General features: G+C 47.3%; 1 protein-coding gene across 1 annotated transcript; it reads left to right on the top strand.

Annotated features, from left to right (window-relative positions):
* Positions 1-770: 770 nt before the first annotated feature.
* Positions 771-18,367, top strand: neto2a (neuropilin (NRP) and tolloid (TLL)-like 2a). Its single transcript, XM_028957131.1, has 9 exons — positions 771-1,001; positions 5,545-5,601; positions 5,778-5,918; positions 6,567-6,815; positions 7,960-8,007; positions 9,123-9,250; positions 9,792-10,020; positions 13,862-13,975; positions 17,016-18,367. The coding sequence occupies exons 1-9, from the start codon at positions 992-994 to the stop codon at positions 17,708-17,710; spliced, it is 1,671 nt and encodes a 556-aa protein (XP_028812964.1). The 5' UTR covers positions 771-991; the 3' UTR covers positions 17,711-18,367.
* The last annotated feature ends 1,754 nt before the right edge of the window (positions 18,368-20,121 follow it).

The raw sequence follows: 20,121 nt of genomic DNA, 5'->3' as shown, positions 1-20,121 counted from the left end.
ACTGGTTCAGTCCTTAGTAATCTCACGACTGGACTACTGCAACTCCCTTCTAGCTGGTCTACCAACTCATACAAAATGCAGCAGCACGACTGATCTTCAACCTTCCCAAGTTCTCCCACACCACCCCTCTGCTACGTTCCCTCCACTGGCTCCCAGTAGCTGCACGCATCAGGTTCAAAATACTGATGCTGGCCTACAAAGCCAAACATGGAGTAGCACCATCCTACCTCACAGCCCTTATTACACCTCACACTGCACCTCGTATACTCCGAGCCTCCAGTACTGCTCGCCTGGTCCCTCCATCTCTGAAGGTAAAAGGAAGACGATCATCTAGACTCTTCTCCGTCTCGGCCCCTCGGTGGTGGAATGAACTTCCAGCTCAGTCACTGAGCACCTTCAAACGACAGCTCAAGACTTATTTAGATGGTCTTGTAACCTTCTTCTTGTCTGACTTCGGTACAGAAACTACAACAGAGTGAATAAAAAGATTGTATTCATAGTTGGGGGTCCTAGTGAACCAGAACTGATCACTTCATCCATGGTAACATGAAAACACGTTGTAAGTCGCTCTGGATAAGGACGTCTGGTAAATACCTTAAATGTTAATGTTAACTTATGATGAACGCTGGAAATGTAAATTTCCGATGCACGCTGTACATGTTAAACGTAAACGTCTGGCCGCGCTGGGGTGGGGCGACGGGCTCCGGGGGCGCGCGCGCGCGCGCCTCTCCGAGCGCGCGCGCGCGCGTGCGCGCCGCCGCCGCCCCTTTTAAAAGCGCCGCGTCCGGAGGCGCGCCCCCAGTTCGGTCGCGCGCGCCGTGGGCTCCGCAACCTTCCTGCGTGGGATTATGTCCGGGCGGCGGGCTGTGGCGGCGACCTGCGTGGAGCGGAGCCGCGCGTCGGGCTGCTGAGCGGCGCCGGATGGGGGAACGTGGAGAGGAAGGGCTCCGCACTCCGACATCTTAAGCGGGCGAACGAACCAGGAGAGGAAATGCACAGAGGTGAAGCGTTTTTTTTTTTTTTTTTACTTTTTTAATGGCCGGTTGCTCGATTTATTCGTTTTTTTTTTTATCGCGTTAACTTGTTCGAACGTCGCCGCCTGCAGGCGCCCTTTGTCCCTTTGAGCGAGTGTCGCGCAAAAACCGACGTTCTGAAAGTCGGTGTCGCGCCGAGTCACCCACGGACCGGAGGAACGTGGGACGTGAAACGTTCGAATGGAAGGACTAACTTTATCTCATCATTTCCGTCGTTTTGTGTATTTATCGTGATCATAGTCTTGAACACTGTCGACAGTTCCTCGTTTTTATTAACAGTCGGGGGACCTTCCTGCAGACCTTGCCACAAGTTGTTCAAGGCGACGACACGATAATCTTTAGATTCAATAGGTGCGTGTTGTCCTCGTCACTCGGAATTTAAAACGTCGAATTTAATGACATCATATGCAAATAAGGTATGCAAATGAGGCATGCAAATGAGCTCGGCCCGAGGTTTTTCACCGCCGGCCGTCGTTCTCGGACGGACTGGCGACGTTGTACGCGTTCCACGCGTTCTACGTGCAGAAAACCACCTGGGGAAATATGACCTGTTCGTTTTTGCTACAGACGATTTTTTTGTGACGATTTAGAACGAAGACAGATAATTTCTCCTCGAAATAAATATGTCTTAACCAACTAAATTTCCGACTCGTTGAGCTAATAAACTGGGACTAGTACAGGGTTATCTTATTTAAAGTATTATGTTATATAAAATATTACGTGAGTTTATCGTATTGGGTCGAACTTGAAGTCAACGTGAAGTCACGTCACGGCCGTGTTGCATTTTGGGACGGTAGCGCCACCTTGTGAGACTCCGGTGCCGGGATTTTATTTATTCATTTATTGTTCGTTGTTCAATTCGTTCGTTGAAAGCGAAGTGATTGTCGTTTTCAACATGCTTTTAATCATCACCCATGGTGAGCAGAGGGCAGCCATGACCGGCCCCCTTGGGGACAGCACCTTGCTCGGTTTCACCTCAGTGGCATCTTGGCGGCTCGGGATTCGAACCGGCAACCTCCCGATTGGCCCTGGTCGGATTCCTGACCCGCTAGGCCAACCACTGCCAAGAATCCAAGACTGGACTGCAGAGTGTTCTGAAACACCCGGACTTGAAAAATTATCTTGAGGGATTTGCACCAGTTTTAAATGAAATGCTTTAGAGCCTCCAGCCTCGTCTTGTCCCATCGGCCTTCTCCCCGTTGTGATTTTTCCATGTTGGCCTGTTGAAAGGCGACCATGTTCCGTGGTGCAACTTCAGATTCAGCACAACCGATCTGATCAAGACAGAACATCAAAACAGCATTCTTATTATTTCTTATTATTTCAGACCAGATTTCGTCGCTACAGACTGAGGGCTTTTTCTGAATTGAAGTCAGACACTCGACCAGAAGTCACAGGTTCAAGCCAAATTTCCTGCCATTGAATACTTGTGCAAGACACTTAAAGGTCCCGTACCACCTTGTGAGATGATTGAACATTAATACGCGCTCCTTTGGCCTGTCTATGGTCCTGCGGTGGCTATATATGGCGATAGGTGTAAAGATAGCTTCGGTCATTCTGCTTCGCCGTTCAGAGAGCGGCAGCCCAGGTGGTCGGATCTGGAATTTTGTCCCATTATGTCGTCATAAGGTTTTTTGGTTCTGGGGAGAAACGGCGTCACGACTTCCTGTCATTGTGGTTGGTGAACGGTGTTGATGACGTCATTTCCGCGAATGCCCGCTCACCTCTATAGGCCGGTCTCCTCCTTGTCCCGCCTCTCTCCTCCTCATTAGCATTTAAAGCTACACACACCGAAATGGCGCGTCCTGGGAAATCTCATTGTGGGACTGGATCAAAGTGGCTGAGGGGACCAACAAGTCCAATATAAAAGCCAAAAGAAATCCATGTCAGGGGACCTTTAACCCTGAGTGTCTTCAGGGGGACAGTCCCTGTAACTACCGATTGTAAGTAGCGCCGATTATTTAAATAGAAAATTAATCAATTGATTATTTTCACGATCCATCGATTTATCTAAAGCAGAGGTGAGCAAACGTTTTAGCTCAGGGGCCACATTGATTTTTTAATAATTGTCAGACGGGCCGGGCACATCAGACATAACCATAAAAAAATGGCATTACGGTCTTAATATTTACACAGTCAGTAACGCATAAAGCCTAACCATCCTTTTGTGCTTCATGACACTGGAATAAAATGTTTGAGAGTTGTACATTTTGTGTATTTGAAGTGTGCGTGTTTAATCATTTGATCTGTTTTTTGTTTTTTTTTTTATACCTAGTAGCACAAAACGCGTGTATGAAATGTGTAATTCCATCGCATAATAAGTATGTGCCACCAAGTGATCGTTGCCAAAGGTTTTAAGTGCTAAAACGATGGTTTTTCATGATATTGACTAATTGCTGGATTGTTAAGGAGGATAAAAGAAGCATTTCGCTTTGTTCAGGTAATCACTTTAAAACCGGAGTACTGTAGCTGCTGGGTGCATTTTTGGCAGCGTAGGAGATCTGGCCTTGACCGGTTTGCTATGAATATCTGCGTTACTGACCGGGTCTTATTATTATTATTATTATTAATTTCTGTTGAAACCTATAAAAACGAGTCAAGCGCTATGGAGATTATTGGCTCTGGCTGCTTGCCATACATGAGCGCTCATTCACCGCGCAAACCAGCGTAAAAACCCATCTGACCCGGGCGAAGATCTTCAGCTCCGTCTGTGCCTATTGCGCCACCTGGTGGAGCGCCAGGCGTTACAGGAAATGGGCACACTCGATGCAGTTATACATATGCAGCATTTCGTTATTATCACGTAGTTATGGGCAAGTCGGTACCAATCTATGGTACCGGACCAAAAGCAAAAGGAAGTGGCCCGCGGGCCGTAGTTTGCCCGCCCCTGATCTGATAATTCGATTCGCAACTATTCCCAACTTGAATTGACTAACATAGCAATTCATACATACCAATTTACAATACAGAAATTGTTTTATTGCTTTTATTAAAATAAGCACATGCAACGGAAGCCGGCAGCCCACCATAGTGTCCTTCCCGAACAACCGAATTTAACAATTGTGTTGAAAACATGATTTTAATTGTTAGGCTCTATATCTGGATGTCTGAAACCACGCCATGGTTATTATAACAGAGCTCTGATTGGCTGTTTCAGCGTCAGAGGCGTGTTGCCATGTCCGCTTGTTATAAGTGACAGATAATAACTGATAATAACAATGACAAGCATGTTTCTTCTAAAGGGGCCGACATTTGTCAAAAAAAGACATTGGATATGTTGAATAATGTGATTAATAACATGTGCTATTGGTGTTCTGCATTAGAACATCCCGTAGAAACACTTAAAACTAATGGGCAGTAATATTTACATTTTTTTCCTCTAGAGTAATGAACCGGTCGTTTATTTGACGCCCCTGGGGTACCGGTCCAGCGCGATGTGGTTCTTGTTAATGGGCCCTCTGAGCCCAGCCGAGCTCTTCTCCGCTCTTACGACGTTAACTTCCGCGGAATGTTCTGTTCTAAACGTGCCAGGATTCGTGCGTGGGAAACGGGGAGTCCCTGCCCGCATTAAATCTGCACGGGTTCTACAACGGATCCGCTTGCGGGGACGACGGCCGAGTGCCAGACACGATGCGTTCGTTTTTTTGGGGTTTTTTTTTAGGTCTCTCGTTACGCTGGCAGTCCACCATGCCCACTGGCACCGGGCCGCGATGCAAGGAGAGGAATTGCGGCGATATAAATCTATAAATCATGAGCGAGAGAACGTTTGCATTGTACAAATCTCAAGGACATTGACTATTTACCACAAGGGGACACGAATAGCACCGACAGAACCAGCCACAGGGCCGTGGGCAGCCAAGATCCTATGGAAGAGTTTCTGTACGTCACCTTCCCGCTGGTTCTGATGGAAAGGCGTCGCCAGTGGGCATGTGAGCGTCAGAACTGGAAGAAGGCGACTTGGTCTCATGGTTCGCGGGTGGAGGCGGTGTCCTGCTGGCCCGGCCCAGTGCCATAAGCGGAGAGCATCTATATTTACATTCACATTTACAGCATTTATCAGGCGCCCGTATCCAGAGCGACTTACAATCGGTAGTTACAGGGACAGTCCCCCCCTGGAGACACTCAGAGTTAAGTGTCTTGCTCAGGGACACGATGGTAGTAAGTGGGATTTGAACCTGGGTCTTCTGGTTCATAGGTGAGTGTGTTACCCACTAGGCTACTAGCACCCCTATATAATATAATATTTGACAAGAAAACCAGTTTCCCTGTTCTTTGGCCAACATTCAGGTGAGCTTAACACCCCAGCAGTAGGACGAGACTGAAAAACGCAGACTTGGAGTACAGCAGAAGACGTTGGCCGCTGCTCGGGTCGTTTTAGGTTGCCATTAATCGTGCAGGAGATGAGCTCCCATATCTTCCCTCGCTCCATTGTAATAGTGCAGGTTATCGATCCTCTCCAGTAAAAAAGGGCTTTTAATAATACATGTTCTCGTGTTTTTCCCTTTTTCAGCCTGGCTTCTCCTCGTTCTCATCGAAGAGGGCTTCAGTCTGGCGCAGAGAACGCGAGGTATGCTCCTACTTCCCAGCGAGGCTGAGAATGAATGTGGGACGGACCTTTTAATCAGATCTCCAGCTCATGAATGTTGAGCGGAGCTCCGGTTCGGAGTTCTGCAGCGCGGCCGCGTTCGGATGTGTAATGAGATCTGATAACTTCATTTCGTCTCCGCCGATACTGCTCTCCAGGGACCCAGAGCGAGGATGCGCCCCGTGGCAACAGCGATGGGTGCGGCACGTGGACCAGGAACATCAGCGGGGGGCTCTTCACGTCCCCGAACTACCCCAACACCTACCCCCCGAACAAGGAGTGCGTTTACATCCTGGAAGGTACGACGGTGGACCGTTGTGGGAGATGGAGAGCTCTTCTCGTTCAGCCTCTCTGACGAGGGCCTCTTTAAGGGCCCTCGTCTCGCTTCGCTTTCAAATTTAAGTGCAGCGACGCAGCTTAGGGCCCGTGAAGAGTGTAAATTCTCTGCGAAGGGACTCTAAAAGTAGCAATTATTTCCTATTTGCCGTCTCCGCGATGTTTATAATGAACCCGAGCGTGGCTGCCAGCTCTGCGTCGAGTCCAATAATGAACTACAGAGCTTTCAAGGTCTCCGGGGGCAGATATGCTCAAAACCCAATCAGGCAAGGGTGTTACGCAGCCGCCGGAGAGCCCCGCAGCACGTCAGGGCATTGTGTGATGGAGATTCGAATGTCTGGAGTCTACTGACACTGAAAACGGTAAAAAAATTGAATTCCTTCGCCGTCTATCAGTGCGGTCAGCTCATGAATTCAGTCTAAAGGAATTTGTGCTTCTCGTCAGGAGTGAGCAAATTAAAATTATTTTGAAAAGTAATGGATTCTAAATTCCGCTTTATTGCACCCAAATGACGTTAACTTTAGCCCTCCGGAAATCAGAACCATAGACGGCTTGGAATGGAATAAGAATTCGAATGAGCAGTTTGTGAACGTGCTCTCCTCCCTGTCCAGCTCTTCCTCGTCAGAGAATCCAGCTCACCTTCGATAAGACCTACTACATCGAGCCTTCGTTCGAGTGCCGCTTTGACCACATCGAGGTGCGAGACGGCCCTTTCGGTTTCTCCCCCCTCATCGACCGCTTTTGCGGGCCTAAAAGCCCGGGCGTGGTCGCCTCTACTGGCCGCTTTATGTGGATAAAGTTCACCAGTGACGAGGAGCTGGAAGGCCTGGGTTTTCGAATCCTGTATACTTTCATAGCAGGTAAACCATGTTGTTTTTACCTCCATAGATATTCAAAGTCAACTCAACTACAGAAAGAGACGTACACGGATCAACACAGACAAACCTATAGCACTTACAAACATATACAGCAGTCAAATGTACAGTACAGGCAAAAAGTTTGGACCCACCTTCTCATTCAATGTGTTTTCTTTATTTTCATGACCATTTACGTTGGTAGATTCTCACTGAAGGCATCAAAACTATGAATGAACACATGTGGAGTTATGTACTTAACAAAAAAAGGTGAAATACCTGAAAACATGTTTTATATTCTAGTTTCTTTGCTCTGATTCCTGCTTTGAACACTCTTGGCATTCTCTGGATGAGCTTCAAGAGGTCGTCACCTGAAATGCTTCTCCAACAGTCTTGAAGGAGTTCCCAGAGGTGTTTAGCACTTGTTGGGGTCCAGCTCACCCCAAACCATCTGGACTGGGTTCAGGTCCGGTGACTGTGGAGGTCAGGTCTCCACTTTTTGTTAAGTACATAACTCCACATGTGTTCATTCATAGTTTTGATGCCTTCAGTGAGAATCTACCGACGTAAATGGTCATGAAAATAAAGAAAACACATTGAATGAGAAGACGTGTCCAAACTTTTGGCCTGTACTGTACATGTAATGTGCCAGTGTTGCAGTCATATGTACACATATTTATGCATGCAGTTTAGTATGAGTGCTGTGGACAGTACTTTGTGTCTATTTGACAATTAATAATAGAATAAATTGTATTAATTTTTTAAAAATGGAGCATGTAACCTCACACTTTAAAACCATTAAAATACCAATGGATTAGGGGTGTAGTTACACAGTAATAGGTTACTGTATTTTCGGTATGAATTCTGCTTTAACATGTGAATATGAAAGGTCTAAGCTTGCCGAAAGCATGTATAAAACAGGATTTTCTGATGGTATTCCATATTAGGGGGTAAATAGCCGCCTACCTGCTCTGCTCAGCTAAAAAGGTCACTTAGCGCCGAACACTAACCACGTGCTTCTCTGCACTGCAAACACAGGTATCAGCTGCCTTATCCCAGCCCATTTAATGGGATTTCAGGGCTTGTCTCTTCGCTGCGATGTGCCTGGTCGTGGATTCTGAGTAACGCGCCGCTTCTGTTATCATTTCAGACCCAGATTTCCATTTGCACGTGGGTGGACTTTTAAATCCAATCCCGGGTAAGCCCTTCTGTATTTTACTGCTCTGTCCATTTCCATTCGAGAAGGCCTGTGTTCTGTCAACATGACGGGCAGCCAGGCTTCATGTTTCCAACGTCTGCAAAGTATTAATTTTCTACAAATGTACGCATATGCAGCACTGTGCACCAGTTTCCTCATTTTCGTGAAGCCATGACATGACGTGTGTAGAGAAAGACACTCGGTTCTCCTGTAGTTCTCCGAGAAGCAGTACAATATTGTTCTCCATCTGTAGACTTATGCGTGTACGAGAGCATTCATTGGTGTCATGTGGTGGAAGAACGGACGCATTAGTGCGACTAAAACAAACAGGGGGGTTTAGTACACATACACGATCACAAACCAGAACGTAACAATACGCCACGAACCCACAATGGGCGGGCAGTTATAACCCTTCATGGGGGGGAACCACTCAGGAGCACAACACTGACCATGCAAACATGGCAGAAGCAAAGTACCACTACCGGAGCCAGACCCTGACTCCTGGCACGCTGTCCATGGGCGAGTGGCGACGGGTCTGAACGAACGATCGTAGCTTACGGCCATGAACTCAGTCCTCTTCCATTTCCCGCTCTCTTCCACGTCCTGGGACCCCGAACGGACGATCCCCTCCGGTCATGTGCGCCAGGACCCTGCTGAACATGAACATGAAGCGCAGCGATGGTAGCTGTCCTCGGATCTAGTTGGCGTAGTGGTCGTGTCATTTTGTCTTGGTGGGACGGCGAAACGAGGCAGGTGGACTGATGGACGCAACGTACGGCGACTACAAAGGGGATTTAACACACAACCCAGCAAGGACAGGCAGACAATCAACGACTGACAAGGACGGGAAACAACAGGCAACCATGTATAACACCATCACCAGCGCAAACAGTCGGGAATCTTGGGATGACCACATCGACACGTGAAACCGGACCGGGGCATCCCTCCAAAGTTGGGCCGTGTCAGTCATTTGGGAGAGACCAGCACCTAGTTCTTCTAGCACGTCTCTACACATCAACACTATTCACACTTTGACTGTTTAATCGTTATCATTTATGTGTTTTGTACTGTACTGTACAGCGTATAGATATATTTGCATCTCGCTCTCTGCTCAGATTGCCAGTTCGAGATCGGTGGCTCGGACGGCATCGTCCGCTCCAGCCAAGTCGACGAGGAGGAGAAGATCAAAATGGGCGACGATGTGGACTGCATCTGGACCATCCACGCCCCTCCCCACTCCAAAGTGAGACTCGCGCCCCGCGTGTAATCCCACGCTTCCGCGCCAAGCAGGACAGCCAGGTTGCTGTCAGCTATAGAGACAGGCCAAGCGTCAGTCCCCCCCCCGGCACGCCGAGGCTGAAATTAGCCGCGGCCGGTAAGGCAGGTATTAGGCCAGTGGTGCAGAAATAACTGAAGAGCAGAATCAGCACTTGCAGAAATCAGGATATTTAAATAAAAAAATAAAAAAAAAACCTTTTGCAAGGGATTATGGGTCCGTGTGCGTCATGAAGTGTTTACGTATTATGAAAGTGAAGTGAAGTGATTGTCACATGTGATACACAGCAGCACAGCACACAGTGAAATGTGTCCTCTGCATTTAACCATCACCCTTGGTGAGCAGTGGGCACCATGACAGGCGCCCGGGGAGCAGTGTGTGGGGACGGTGCTTTGCTCAGCCACCAATGCCTACATGCATGTTTTGGGACTTCGGTTTAGTTCGTAGAACATCTTCCAAGCGTAGATGGTGCAGACCTGTCACCCTCTGCCGTTTCTTTTCACTTCAGATTTATCTGCGGTTCCTTGACTATCAGATGGAGAACTCCAACGAGTGCAAGAAGAACTTTGTCGCCGTGTACGACGGCAGCAGTGCCATCGAGAACCTGAAGGCCAAGTTCTGCAGCACCGTGGCCAACGACGTCATGCTGGACACGGGAGTGGGCGTGGTCCGCATGTGGGCGGACCGCAACAGCAGGCTCAGCCGCTTCCGCATGCTCTTCACCTCCTTCGTGGACCGTGAGTATCCCGGCGACTCCATCTTTCCATTAGGGATTACTGGGGAACCTAATCGATGCGTAAAGGCCCGTTCGTCAGCGCTGGGCAGATTTACGTCTTTATTTCCTCCCGGCATTACAAGGTGTATTTGGTGCGGCGGGAACCGCCCCTTTTTTATTACAGTGTGGGGGTTGGGGCGTGGCCACGGCAGTCGAGCGAGTGAGCGTTGGTCGTATTTCTCGCGTTAATGGTGTGTGGTCGGCATGCATACACATGTTTTCTCAGTGGAATTTTACTGTGCGGTTTAAAGGCTCCGCACTGCCACCCCGCAGCTTGGCGCCTTGCAGAAAAGGTCACCGACTGGGAAATGTCCTTGGGTCTGAAATATCGTTTGAAAAACTGACCTCAGCATAGTGACATTCAGCACCCAGGTAATTAAAGCCATTCGTGGCAGACAAAGAAAATGGATTCATATCACGTCATGAATAGTACATTGTCCTTTTTTTAATAAGGTAAAACAATGTGCCCTATTAACGGTTTTAATAAATTGCCATCATGCATTTTAAAGCTATCTCTTGTTCATGATGATGGGGCAATATTCTTCTGATAATGAATGTGGTGGATGATGCTGTAATTCTAAAGTACAAGAAGGACTGAGGCAAGTTTTTGAAGGCATGGTGTCATACCGAAGATAATGATTTTAACTGTGTAACAGGTCGTTAAAGCTATTAATGAACGTAAATGCCTTAAACGGATCAATATAATGAAGTCACTACTACTCACGGAAAATAATGCCTTTACTTTGTCTATACTCATGGTTTAAACAAGCATAATTTTGAATTATTTAAAAAAAAAAAAATAATAATAATAATATAATATAAGTTCCAAATGAAATAACATTAATATTAAGTTCCAAAGCTGGTGGCAGTTTTTTCCCACTTTATTGGGAAGGTTGAATGAGGTGGAAAAGCCTGTCTTTTAACTCCGGGCTGGGCTATATTGATCATGATATAAACAGTTATCTTTGAGAGGTTAAATAAAAGCCCGCCCACACTGAAATCTTATTGTGCTAAGTAAGCCAATCAGGATGCTTATTTGTCTGAACAGGCAACACACGCCGTGATCGGCGCATACACGTGTTCGCTCTCTCTCTGTCATTAAAGTGAAGTGATTGTCATTGTGTTACACAGCAGCACAGCACACGGTGCACACAGTGAAATTTGTCCTCTGCATTTAAACCATCACCCTGAGTGAGCAGTGGGCAGCCATGACTAGCACCAGGAAGCTGTTATTAATATTCAGGAGACTCCAAGAACTTGTGATGTCTCCTTTTAAAAGGAATGTAAATGCACACACTGAATATGCAAATTTTTGCTAACACGAATTTTTGATCAAGATCGAGCTGAACTTTATCGTGATCATCCATCAAGATCGTATAAACGTTTTTTTGTCATAACATTATTTCCACGTTATTGTGTAAGGCCTTAGAAAATTGACGCATATTGTGACGCTCCAACTCCTACTGTGTAAAGTTGATTGGAAGCGGCGCTCTTCCGCCGTTTAAAATTTCTCCACCCTTGTGCACCCGTCAATCTTGGCAGAAGTAGAACAACACGGTGTTAATATTCCACCCGTGACGCTTTCTCCATAGCAACAGGTCGGCCCGTAATGGAAAGCAGAATTTTATCTGGCTGCTGATGAATGCAGGAGGCAAATTGCCTTTTTTTGCCTTTTCAGTGCGAATGTTAACGTCTAGAAATGAGGCTTCTCCGCAGCGATACGCGTCCTTATTAAGTGCCGGAATAATTCATTGTACTAATTGCAGGGTTTATTAGGCGCAGCGGCCAGTTGCCGATGTGCTTTGAGTAACGCGCCAGGCCGTAGTTGGGAATGGATGGCCGTACTTGCAAACATCCGTGGCAGAAATTCGATTTGCCCCGGCGCCTTTTGCCGGGTAATTGCTGAAAGGGTGCGGCTTTGTCGGGACCGAACGTTCAATACGTTCGCCCGGTCACGAGTTCGGGTTCTAATGAAGCGCCGTAATGGAGCCATTCATCTTCGTAACGCGCCCAACAAGACACCTCTGCTCCCCGCTGTCGCCTTCAATCGGCCGCCGGCGGCCAGACGGGCCGCGGTGGCTTTCCAGGAAGCTGCCTCGTCCCCCCCATCCTCGCATTCGTGGGCGGCGGCGGCGGTGACACCTCGGTGGACCGGCCCCCGGTTTGAAGGCGAGAGATGCCTAATGGGTTTGGAAGTGAGCGGCGGACGCGGCGAGCGCCGAGCGACTCGCCTGGAGACGGGCGCGGGGATCTTTATGACCCCCTTCATCCCCCTGTCACAGCCACTTAGCCCTGCCGCGGCGAGAGCCGCCTGGTGTGTGTGGGTGTGTGAGCTCGGGGAGCAGACGGAGTGGGATGAGAACATGGAAGATGAGGGGTGATGGAGAAGGTCTGCCGCAGCTCACAGAACCAGTCTGGAGGAGATCTGTGGAACCCATGTTCAACTAACAAAACCCCCTCCCTCCGTGTCTCTCCTCCTTTACCCACCCATTACCCATAATGGGTGGTAGTCGCCTATGAACCAGAAGACCCAGGTTCAACTGCCATTGTGTCCCTGAGCAAGATACTTAACCCTGAGTTGCTCCAGGGGGGACTGTCCCTGTAAATACTGATTGTAAGTCTCTCTGGATAAGAGCGTCTGATAAATACTGTAAATGTAAATGTAAAAATCCTACCATCACCCTACATTTACATTTAAGGCATTTACCAGACATTCTTATCCAGAGCAACTTACAACGTGCTTCCATGTTACCATCCATGAAGTGAACAGTTCTGGTTCACTAGGACCTATGAATGATGAAACTATGAATTCAATCTTTTTATTCACTCTGTTGTAGTTTCTATACATAAAGTCAGACAAGAAGAAGGTTACAAGTTCATCTAAATGTTCTTTAAAGAGGAAGGTCTTGAGCTGCCGTGTGAAGGTGCTCAGTGACTGAGCTGTTCTGACCTCGAGGGGATGTTCATTCCACCACCGAGGGGCCAAGACGGAGATGAGTCTAGATGAGCGTCTTCCTTTTACCTTCAGAGATGGAGGGACCAGGCGAGCAGTACTGGAGGCTCGGAGTATACGAGGTGCAGTGTGAGGTGTAATAAGGGCTGTGAGGTAGGATGGTGCTACTCCATGTTTGGCTTTGTAGGCCAGCATCAGTATTTTGAACCTGATGCAGCTACTGGGAGCCAGTGGAGGGAGCAGAGGGGCAGTGTGGGAGAATTTGGGAAGGTTGAAGATCAGTTGTGCTGCTGCATTTTGTAGGAGTTGTAGAGATCAGATGGTACATAGAGGTAGACCAGCTAGAGGTAGACCAGCTAGAATCCTCAGTTTCATTTCTTTCATTTCTCAGTTCTTCATGCTAACACTTGCTATAAGGCACATGTGAGAAACAGACTCAGATTGTGAGATAAAAAAAAAAATCTATAGGACCATCTAGGCATCTACATTCAAAACAAGCAATATTTATAATTCATAGTGCTATACAGGTGTGGGCAAACAGTGCACTTTTATAGGTAACTCCTGTTACGTCTCCTCCATTCCACCAGCATCCGTACCGTCTCTCTCCCTCCCCCCTCTTCACCCTCCTCCTGACTGGAATTCCGAAAACCTCTTTAGTTGAGAATCTCTCCGCCGTGATCAGCGCTGGTCGTCAGTGGGCGACGCCCATCCCTTCCACTCTCTCCTGTCCTGCCCTTCTGGCCATACGGGGCCGAGTGGGGTAACCTGCGGTTCGGTGGCTCCTCTGGAGCCTTGTGTGGCTCCTCCTCCCGCGGCCTTCTGACACCCCTGTGACCTCTGCCCTCTCCAGCTCCTTGTCCTGGGACCACGTTCTTCTGCCACAGCAACATGTGCATCAACAACTCGCTGGTGTGCAACGGCGTCCAGAACTGCGTCTACCCCTGGGACGAGAACCACTGTAAGGGTGAGTAGTCGGCCGGAGACAAAATCTCTTCTCTCTGTACAAAGATGCGCCATTGCTGGACTTCTCGAGCCACTGAACCTTTCAGTGCACCACATTAGTGACATTGACGAACTGCAGTAAAAAGCGAGGACCCTGCCATAGTCACAGACAAAGCGTCAAACCTTTATTTATATCTTTGTTTTCAATCTTATGCACATTTTTGGTGTCCAGTACTTCAATGCGTTAAAGTGCACAGCATGTTGCATTTCAGCTCAGTTTTTACATGTTCTGTGAACTGTACAATATTGCAGTACATATAGTAGTGCAACATATCTAATATTGCTATATATACAGTACAGGCCAAAAGTTTGGACACACCTTCTCATTTTCTGTTTTCTTTATCTTCATGACGTTGGTAGATTCTCACTGAAGGCATCAAAACTATGAATGAACACATGTGGAGTTATGTACTTAACAAAAAGTGGAGACCTGGACTCCACAGTCACCGGACCTGAACCCAATCCAGATGGTTTGGGTTTGGGGTGAGTTGAACCGCAGAGTGAAGGCAAAGGGGCCAACAAGTGCTAAACACCTCTGGGAACTCCTTCAAGACTGTTGGAGAAGCATTTCAGGTGACGACCTCTTGAAGCTCATCGAGAGAATGCCAAAAGTGTGCAAAGCAGGAATCAGAGCAAAGAAACTAGAATATAAAACATGTTTTCACTTTATTCACCTTTTTTTTAAGTACATAACTATGAATGAACACGTGGAGTTTTGATGCCTTCAGTGAGAATCTACCAAAAGGCGTCATGAAAATAAAGAAAACACATGAGAAGGTTTGGCCTGTCCTGTGCACAATATCTCATGATCGTATTGCATCGTGAGGTCCATGCCAATTCCCACCCCTAGTGTGGAGCTTTTATCTGCTAACATGCAGTGTGGATAAAGACTAAAGAGCCTCGTTGTGATGCCCAGGATGAAAAGTGGATTTTTCATGGTGCTAGTGCATCTCAAGAATGTTTTAATGGATTCATCAGGGCAGCCTCTTTCAAATGAAGACACTTTTCAGAAGCTGGACATTTGTCCTCATGTTTTAAGATGCTGTAGTAAATCGCGTTTTTGCTTGATGCAGAGAAGGGAAAAATGGCTGCTCGTGGCACATGCTTGGCTCTCTCTTTAGACTGTTAAGTAGGGCAGCGCTTATAAACTGTGCCAGGCGCATCGCGGGGCCGCGTTCGCCAAGGTCATATCTAGTATTGGATCTGTGCTTTCGGAAATGGTTTCGTGCGAGCGGGTAGAAGGCCGTTTGATAGTTAACTCTGGCCCAGGAGGGAAGCGATGTTACGAATAACCGAGACTGCTGATGCACAAATCACGTGTTAAATGAATCATCTGAATTTCTTTACAGTTGCATTTACAGAATTTATTAGTCTCCCTTACAGTCAGTAGTTACAGCACCCCCAAGGAGGAACTAAAAAGTTTATTTATTTTATTTATAACATTTATTTCTTATATATCCCAAAATCACATACAGTATGTCTCAATGGGCCACAACATATCACTGTTATTATTACTATTACTTCTCAATAGACTTTGCTGTGCAGGTACATTCATGTATGCTTGTTCTCATATTAAGACACAGTAATACCAACTAGTTTTGAAGGTCCCCTATCATGAAAATTTCACTTTGTGAGATTATTTAACATTAATACGAGTTCCCCCAGCCTGTCTACGGTCCTGCAGTGACTAGAAATGGCGAGAGGTGTAAAGAGTGTTTTGGCCATCCTGCTTAACCACTCAGAGAGCAGCAGCTCGGACGGTTTGATCTGGAATTTGTCCCCTTATGACGTCATAAGGGGAAAGGTTACCTCCCCTAAAACATTATTTCCATGAACCGTCATGGCTTCCAAACGTGCAAGCATTGCAGTTGCTTTTTTTTTTTTTTTTTTTTTAGTTTTTTCTTGTGAGAATCAGTGGGCTCATTTTATTTTTTCTGGAAAAAAAAATGCAGACACAACTTCCTGTCTGCGCCAAACATTGTGGTTGGTCATTGGCATTGATGACGTTGTTTCTGCGAATGCGCGGTTACCTCTATAGGTCGGTCTCCTCCTCGTCCCGCCTCTCTCCTCCTCATTAGCATTTAAAGCTACAGACACCAAAACGGCGCGTCCTGGGAAATCTCACGGTGAGACCGGATCAAAGTGGCTGTAATTCTGCACCAAGGCTGAATTATGGAAAGAGACTCCAGATACAGTATTAGGGGACCAGCAAGTCCAGATCAGACAGGAAGGGGCAGATGTGGTCTGACACACACAATGGCACGTTCCTAAATTTAACCACGAAAACCCAACCCAGAATAAAAAACATGACATTGTGGCACCTTTTTACCTTCCATGTTGTCATGTTTGCTGCAGCGTGTTGTCAAAGTTGCATTTTCATTACAGATTTGTCCAAAGCCAAAGAAATATTTTTCAAAATGTCAGAAATACACAATTGTGAAACGATTGCGTTTCCATTCAGATAATAATAAAAAAAAAGGTTTTCCTCGTCTATTCCATGAGCCAGGGTGATTGATTTTGACTGATTTATTTCTATTGCAGCCACCATTTTAATAGATATAGATGATGCAGACGTTTTGGAAGTTTGGGAAGGACACCCCATTATACGCTGTTATAGGCCATCCAGACAGACTGTGCATAACTCCACGTGTGTTCATTCATAGTTCTGATGCCTTCAGTGAGAATCTACCAACGTAAAAGGTCATGAAAATAAAGAAAACACGTTGAATGAGGTGTGTCCAAACTTTTGGCCTGTACTGTATCGTGGAATGTCATGTGACCTGTAAATTGACTGAATATTGGATTTTTTTTTATTTTTTATATATATATATATAAATTTATATATAATTTTTTTTATTTTTTTTTTTTAGCTGGTGCTAAGGTGGTTCACTAGTGTAGTGAAGACGCTCCACGCTTAGCACAGAATTATGTGTTTACTCGATATGGTGTTTGTGAATAATATTAATTATTGCATATTTTCTTTTTTGTGTGTGTTTTCGCAGAGAGGAAGTCCAAAGGCCTGTTCCACCAGATCACCAAGACACATGGAACAGTAATCGGCATCTCCACAGGCGTGGTGCTGGTCCTGCTGATCATCTCCGTTCTGGTCCAGATGAAGCAGCCGCGTAGGAAGGTGGTGGCTCGTCGGCCGGCCGTCTTCAACAAGGCCGGCTTCCAGGAGGTCTTCGACCCCCCGCACTACGAGCTCTTCTCCCTCCGCGACAAGGAGCTCTCCTCGGACCTGGCCGAGCTGTCGGAGGAGCTGGAGAGCTTCCACAAGCTCCGGCGCTCCTCCACCATGTCCCGCTGCGTCCACGAGCACCACTGCGGGGCGCAGCCCGTCTCGGCGGGCGGCAGCATGAAGCAGAGCCGCACCACCCTCAACTCCATGGAGCTCTCCTACCACAACGACTTCTCCAAGCCCCCGCCGATGAAGACCTTCAACAGCGGCGCCGCCGCCGGCACCTACAAGAAGAGCTGCTACGGCTACGCCAAACAGACTCACAACTGCGCCGAGCAGGTGATCGAGGACCGCGTGATGGAGGAGGTCCCGTGCGAGATCTACGTGCGCGGGGGCAGCGCCGCCGGCAGCGTCGGGAGCGGCTGCGGCAGCATCAGCGTCCGCAACCACGGCAGCATCAGGAACAGCGGCGCCGTGGTGGACCCCGGCCAGCGCTCCATCTCCATGGACTTCTGAGGGCCAGCGCGGGCGTGGAATTCTGACAAGTTCCCTCCGGTTTTTAAGCCACCTTTTCTTTTCGCTTCCTCCTCTTGGACTCGCGCGTTTGGGTTTTTTTTTTTCCCGGACTCCCGCCGGGACGTGAAGAAGTGTACGGACCCCCGGGCTCTACCTTTCTTTCTTTTTTAATTTTTTTTTTTTTTGGTAATATGTTAAGGATTTTTTTTTTTTTTTTTTTTCTTGGGCTGTGGCCCCGCGCACAGGGACACCATCTCGCCTCGTGCGCCTCGTGCTCCGCGCAACCCTTCGCTCTTCAGATTTCGGATGCGTCACACATTCCCGCGCATTCGGCACTCGGCTCGTTGGAAACGGGACTTTTTTTTTTTTGTACAAAAGGAACAAACGAGTCAATAAATAAAATAAATGAATGAAAATTTAAAAAATGACAAATGTAATAACAGCTTTTACGTTGATATATCTGAAAAAATTTAAAAAACTGAAAATGCAGAATATATTTTCGAACCCACGTGCATTTGAATATCGAATATTATATATGGCGCTTCCATTTCTGTCATTACATGGACAAAGTGTTTTAAATAATTGATTATATATAGAGAATTGATGTGAGCAATGTCTGATTCTATGTTTTAATAAAATTACATCTCATTTAAAGGGGGAGGGACGCACGTTTCATTAGCGGCGGCGGAATTTCGCATCATTTTATCATCGTCACCGTCAGAGCTGCACGACGCGGCGAGACGAGCTCTCTCTCTCTCTCTCTCTCTCTGTCATGTTGCGTTAAACGCTGCGTGCCGCCCCGGGCCCCGCGTGTCTCGTAAAGACGGACGACAGGCGCGCCGTAGCCCCGGCGACAGGGAAGGTCACAGGGGTCAGCGGAGGACGCAGCATGTGAGGAGGCGACGATGGCCGCGCAGAGCTGCCAATTCATATCGCCGCGGGAACACTGACGTGACGTGTAGCGCCACCCGTAGCCTGACCTGCCACCAACAAGTGCTTTTATAAATCATGCACGCACACACACACGTGTAAATGTACAGCTTTAGTGGGGGCCTTTAAAGTAATTACAGGCCCCCAGCAGGTTCCCAGAAAATAATGATGATGTAGAGACGTTCTAGAAGAACTGGGTGTCGGTCTCTCCCAACTCTGCAGATGGAGAACAACAGGAGAACAGAACTTCTCTACACACATCATGACAGTTTCGTGAAAATAATAATCTGAAATAGACGCTTCAGGTAAATTTTTATTTGGCCAATTTTTGACCTTTCGTGGCTTTAGTTACATGAACTGTACTGTTCCTTTGATAGCTCAGTCCTCCGGCTCGAAGGACTTATTTGGGGCAGTGGTGGCCTAGCGGTTAAGGAAGCGGCCCCGTAATCACAAGGTTGCTGGTTCGAATCCCGATCCACTGAGGTGCCACTGAGCAAAGCACCGTCCCCACACACCGTCCCCCCGAGCACCTGTCATGGCTGCCCACTGCTCACTCAGGGTGATGGGTTAAATGCAGAGGACAAATTTCACTGTGTGCACCGTGTGCTGTGCTGCTGTGTATCACATGTAACAATAACTTCACTTTACATGATGGTTTAAGACACGTGGCGGTATAAACGGCTTCTGTGGAGGGAGGGACCTGGATGGGAGGGACGCGGTGAGGTGGGTGAGGGTGCGTTCATGAAGGCACCCTGCACTTGGCACTCAGCACCCTGCACTCAGCACCCTGCATCAGTGTGTTGCTCAGAGCATCGATGTTCGGATTCCTGTATAAATCCTGTTCTTTTTCAGCATCAGAAAGACCTGAATTCCTCCTTCCAACCTGGCGGAGACCCCTCATTCATCTCAGAAGTCATCATGCGACTTGACTCCTGACGATCGGACTGCAGTGAAAAGTATTTGGCCGAAGCCTGTAAACCGGCAGCCGCTGCTCTCCTGAGATGGCAGGTTGTTAGCGCATTTGGTGGAAGGGTGGCAGCTGACCTCAAATAATGCAGACTGGACCTTCTGCTTATTAGAAATGATTTTATCAGAGTAGACGGCCTGCTCAGTGCAACGCAAGGCAGAGATGGGCGTCAGGAGGGCCTGCAGTCTTCAGCAATGCATCCATCAGAGGAAAAAAGAAACATTTGAAAACCCATTTGTTTTTTAAAAAGTATTTCAAACGAGTAACACACACACACACTCACCAAGAAAAAAATATATATGTATGTATGTATATATATATATGTGTGTGTGTGTGTGTATACATATACATATATACAATTCCCTAGCATGATCTATTCCTGACAAGTTAGGCCTTATAAGGGCTCTTCCTCTTGTAAGTACCTTTGGATAAAAGCGTCTGCTAAGTAAAGTAGGCCAGAATATTTCATTTAAGGTGTATTTCTGTTTATTGCACTCATTTACATTTATGGCAT

Source organism: Denticeps clupeoides, chromosome 16, assembly GCF_900700375.1.
Source record: "Denticeps clupeoides chromosome 16, fDenClu1.1, whole genome shotgun sequence".
NCBI lineage: Eukaryota > Metazoa > Chordata > Actinopteri > Clupeiformes > Denticipitidae > Denticeps > Denticeps clupeoides.
This window is presented reverse-complemented; position numbering and strand designations above follow the sequence as displayed.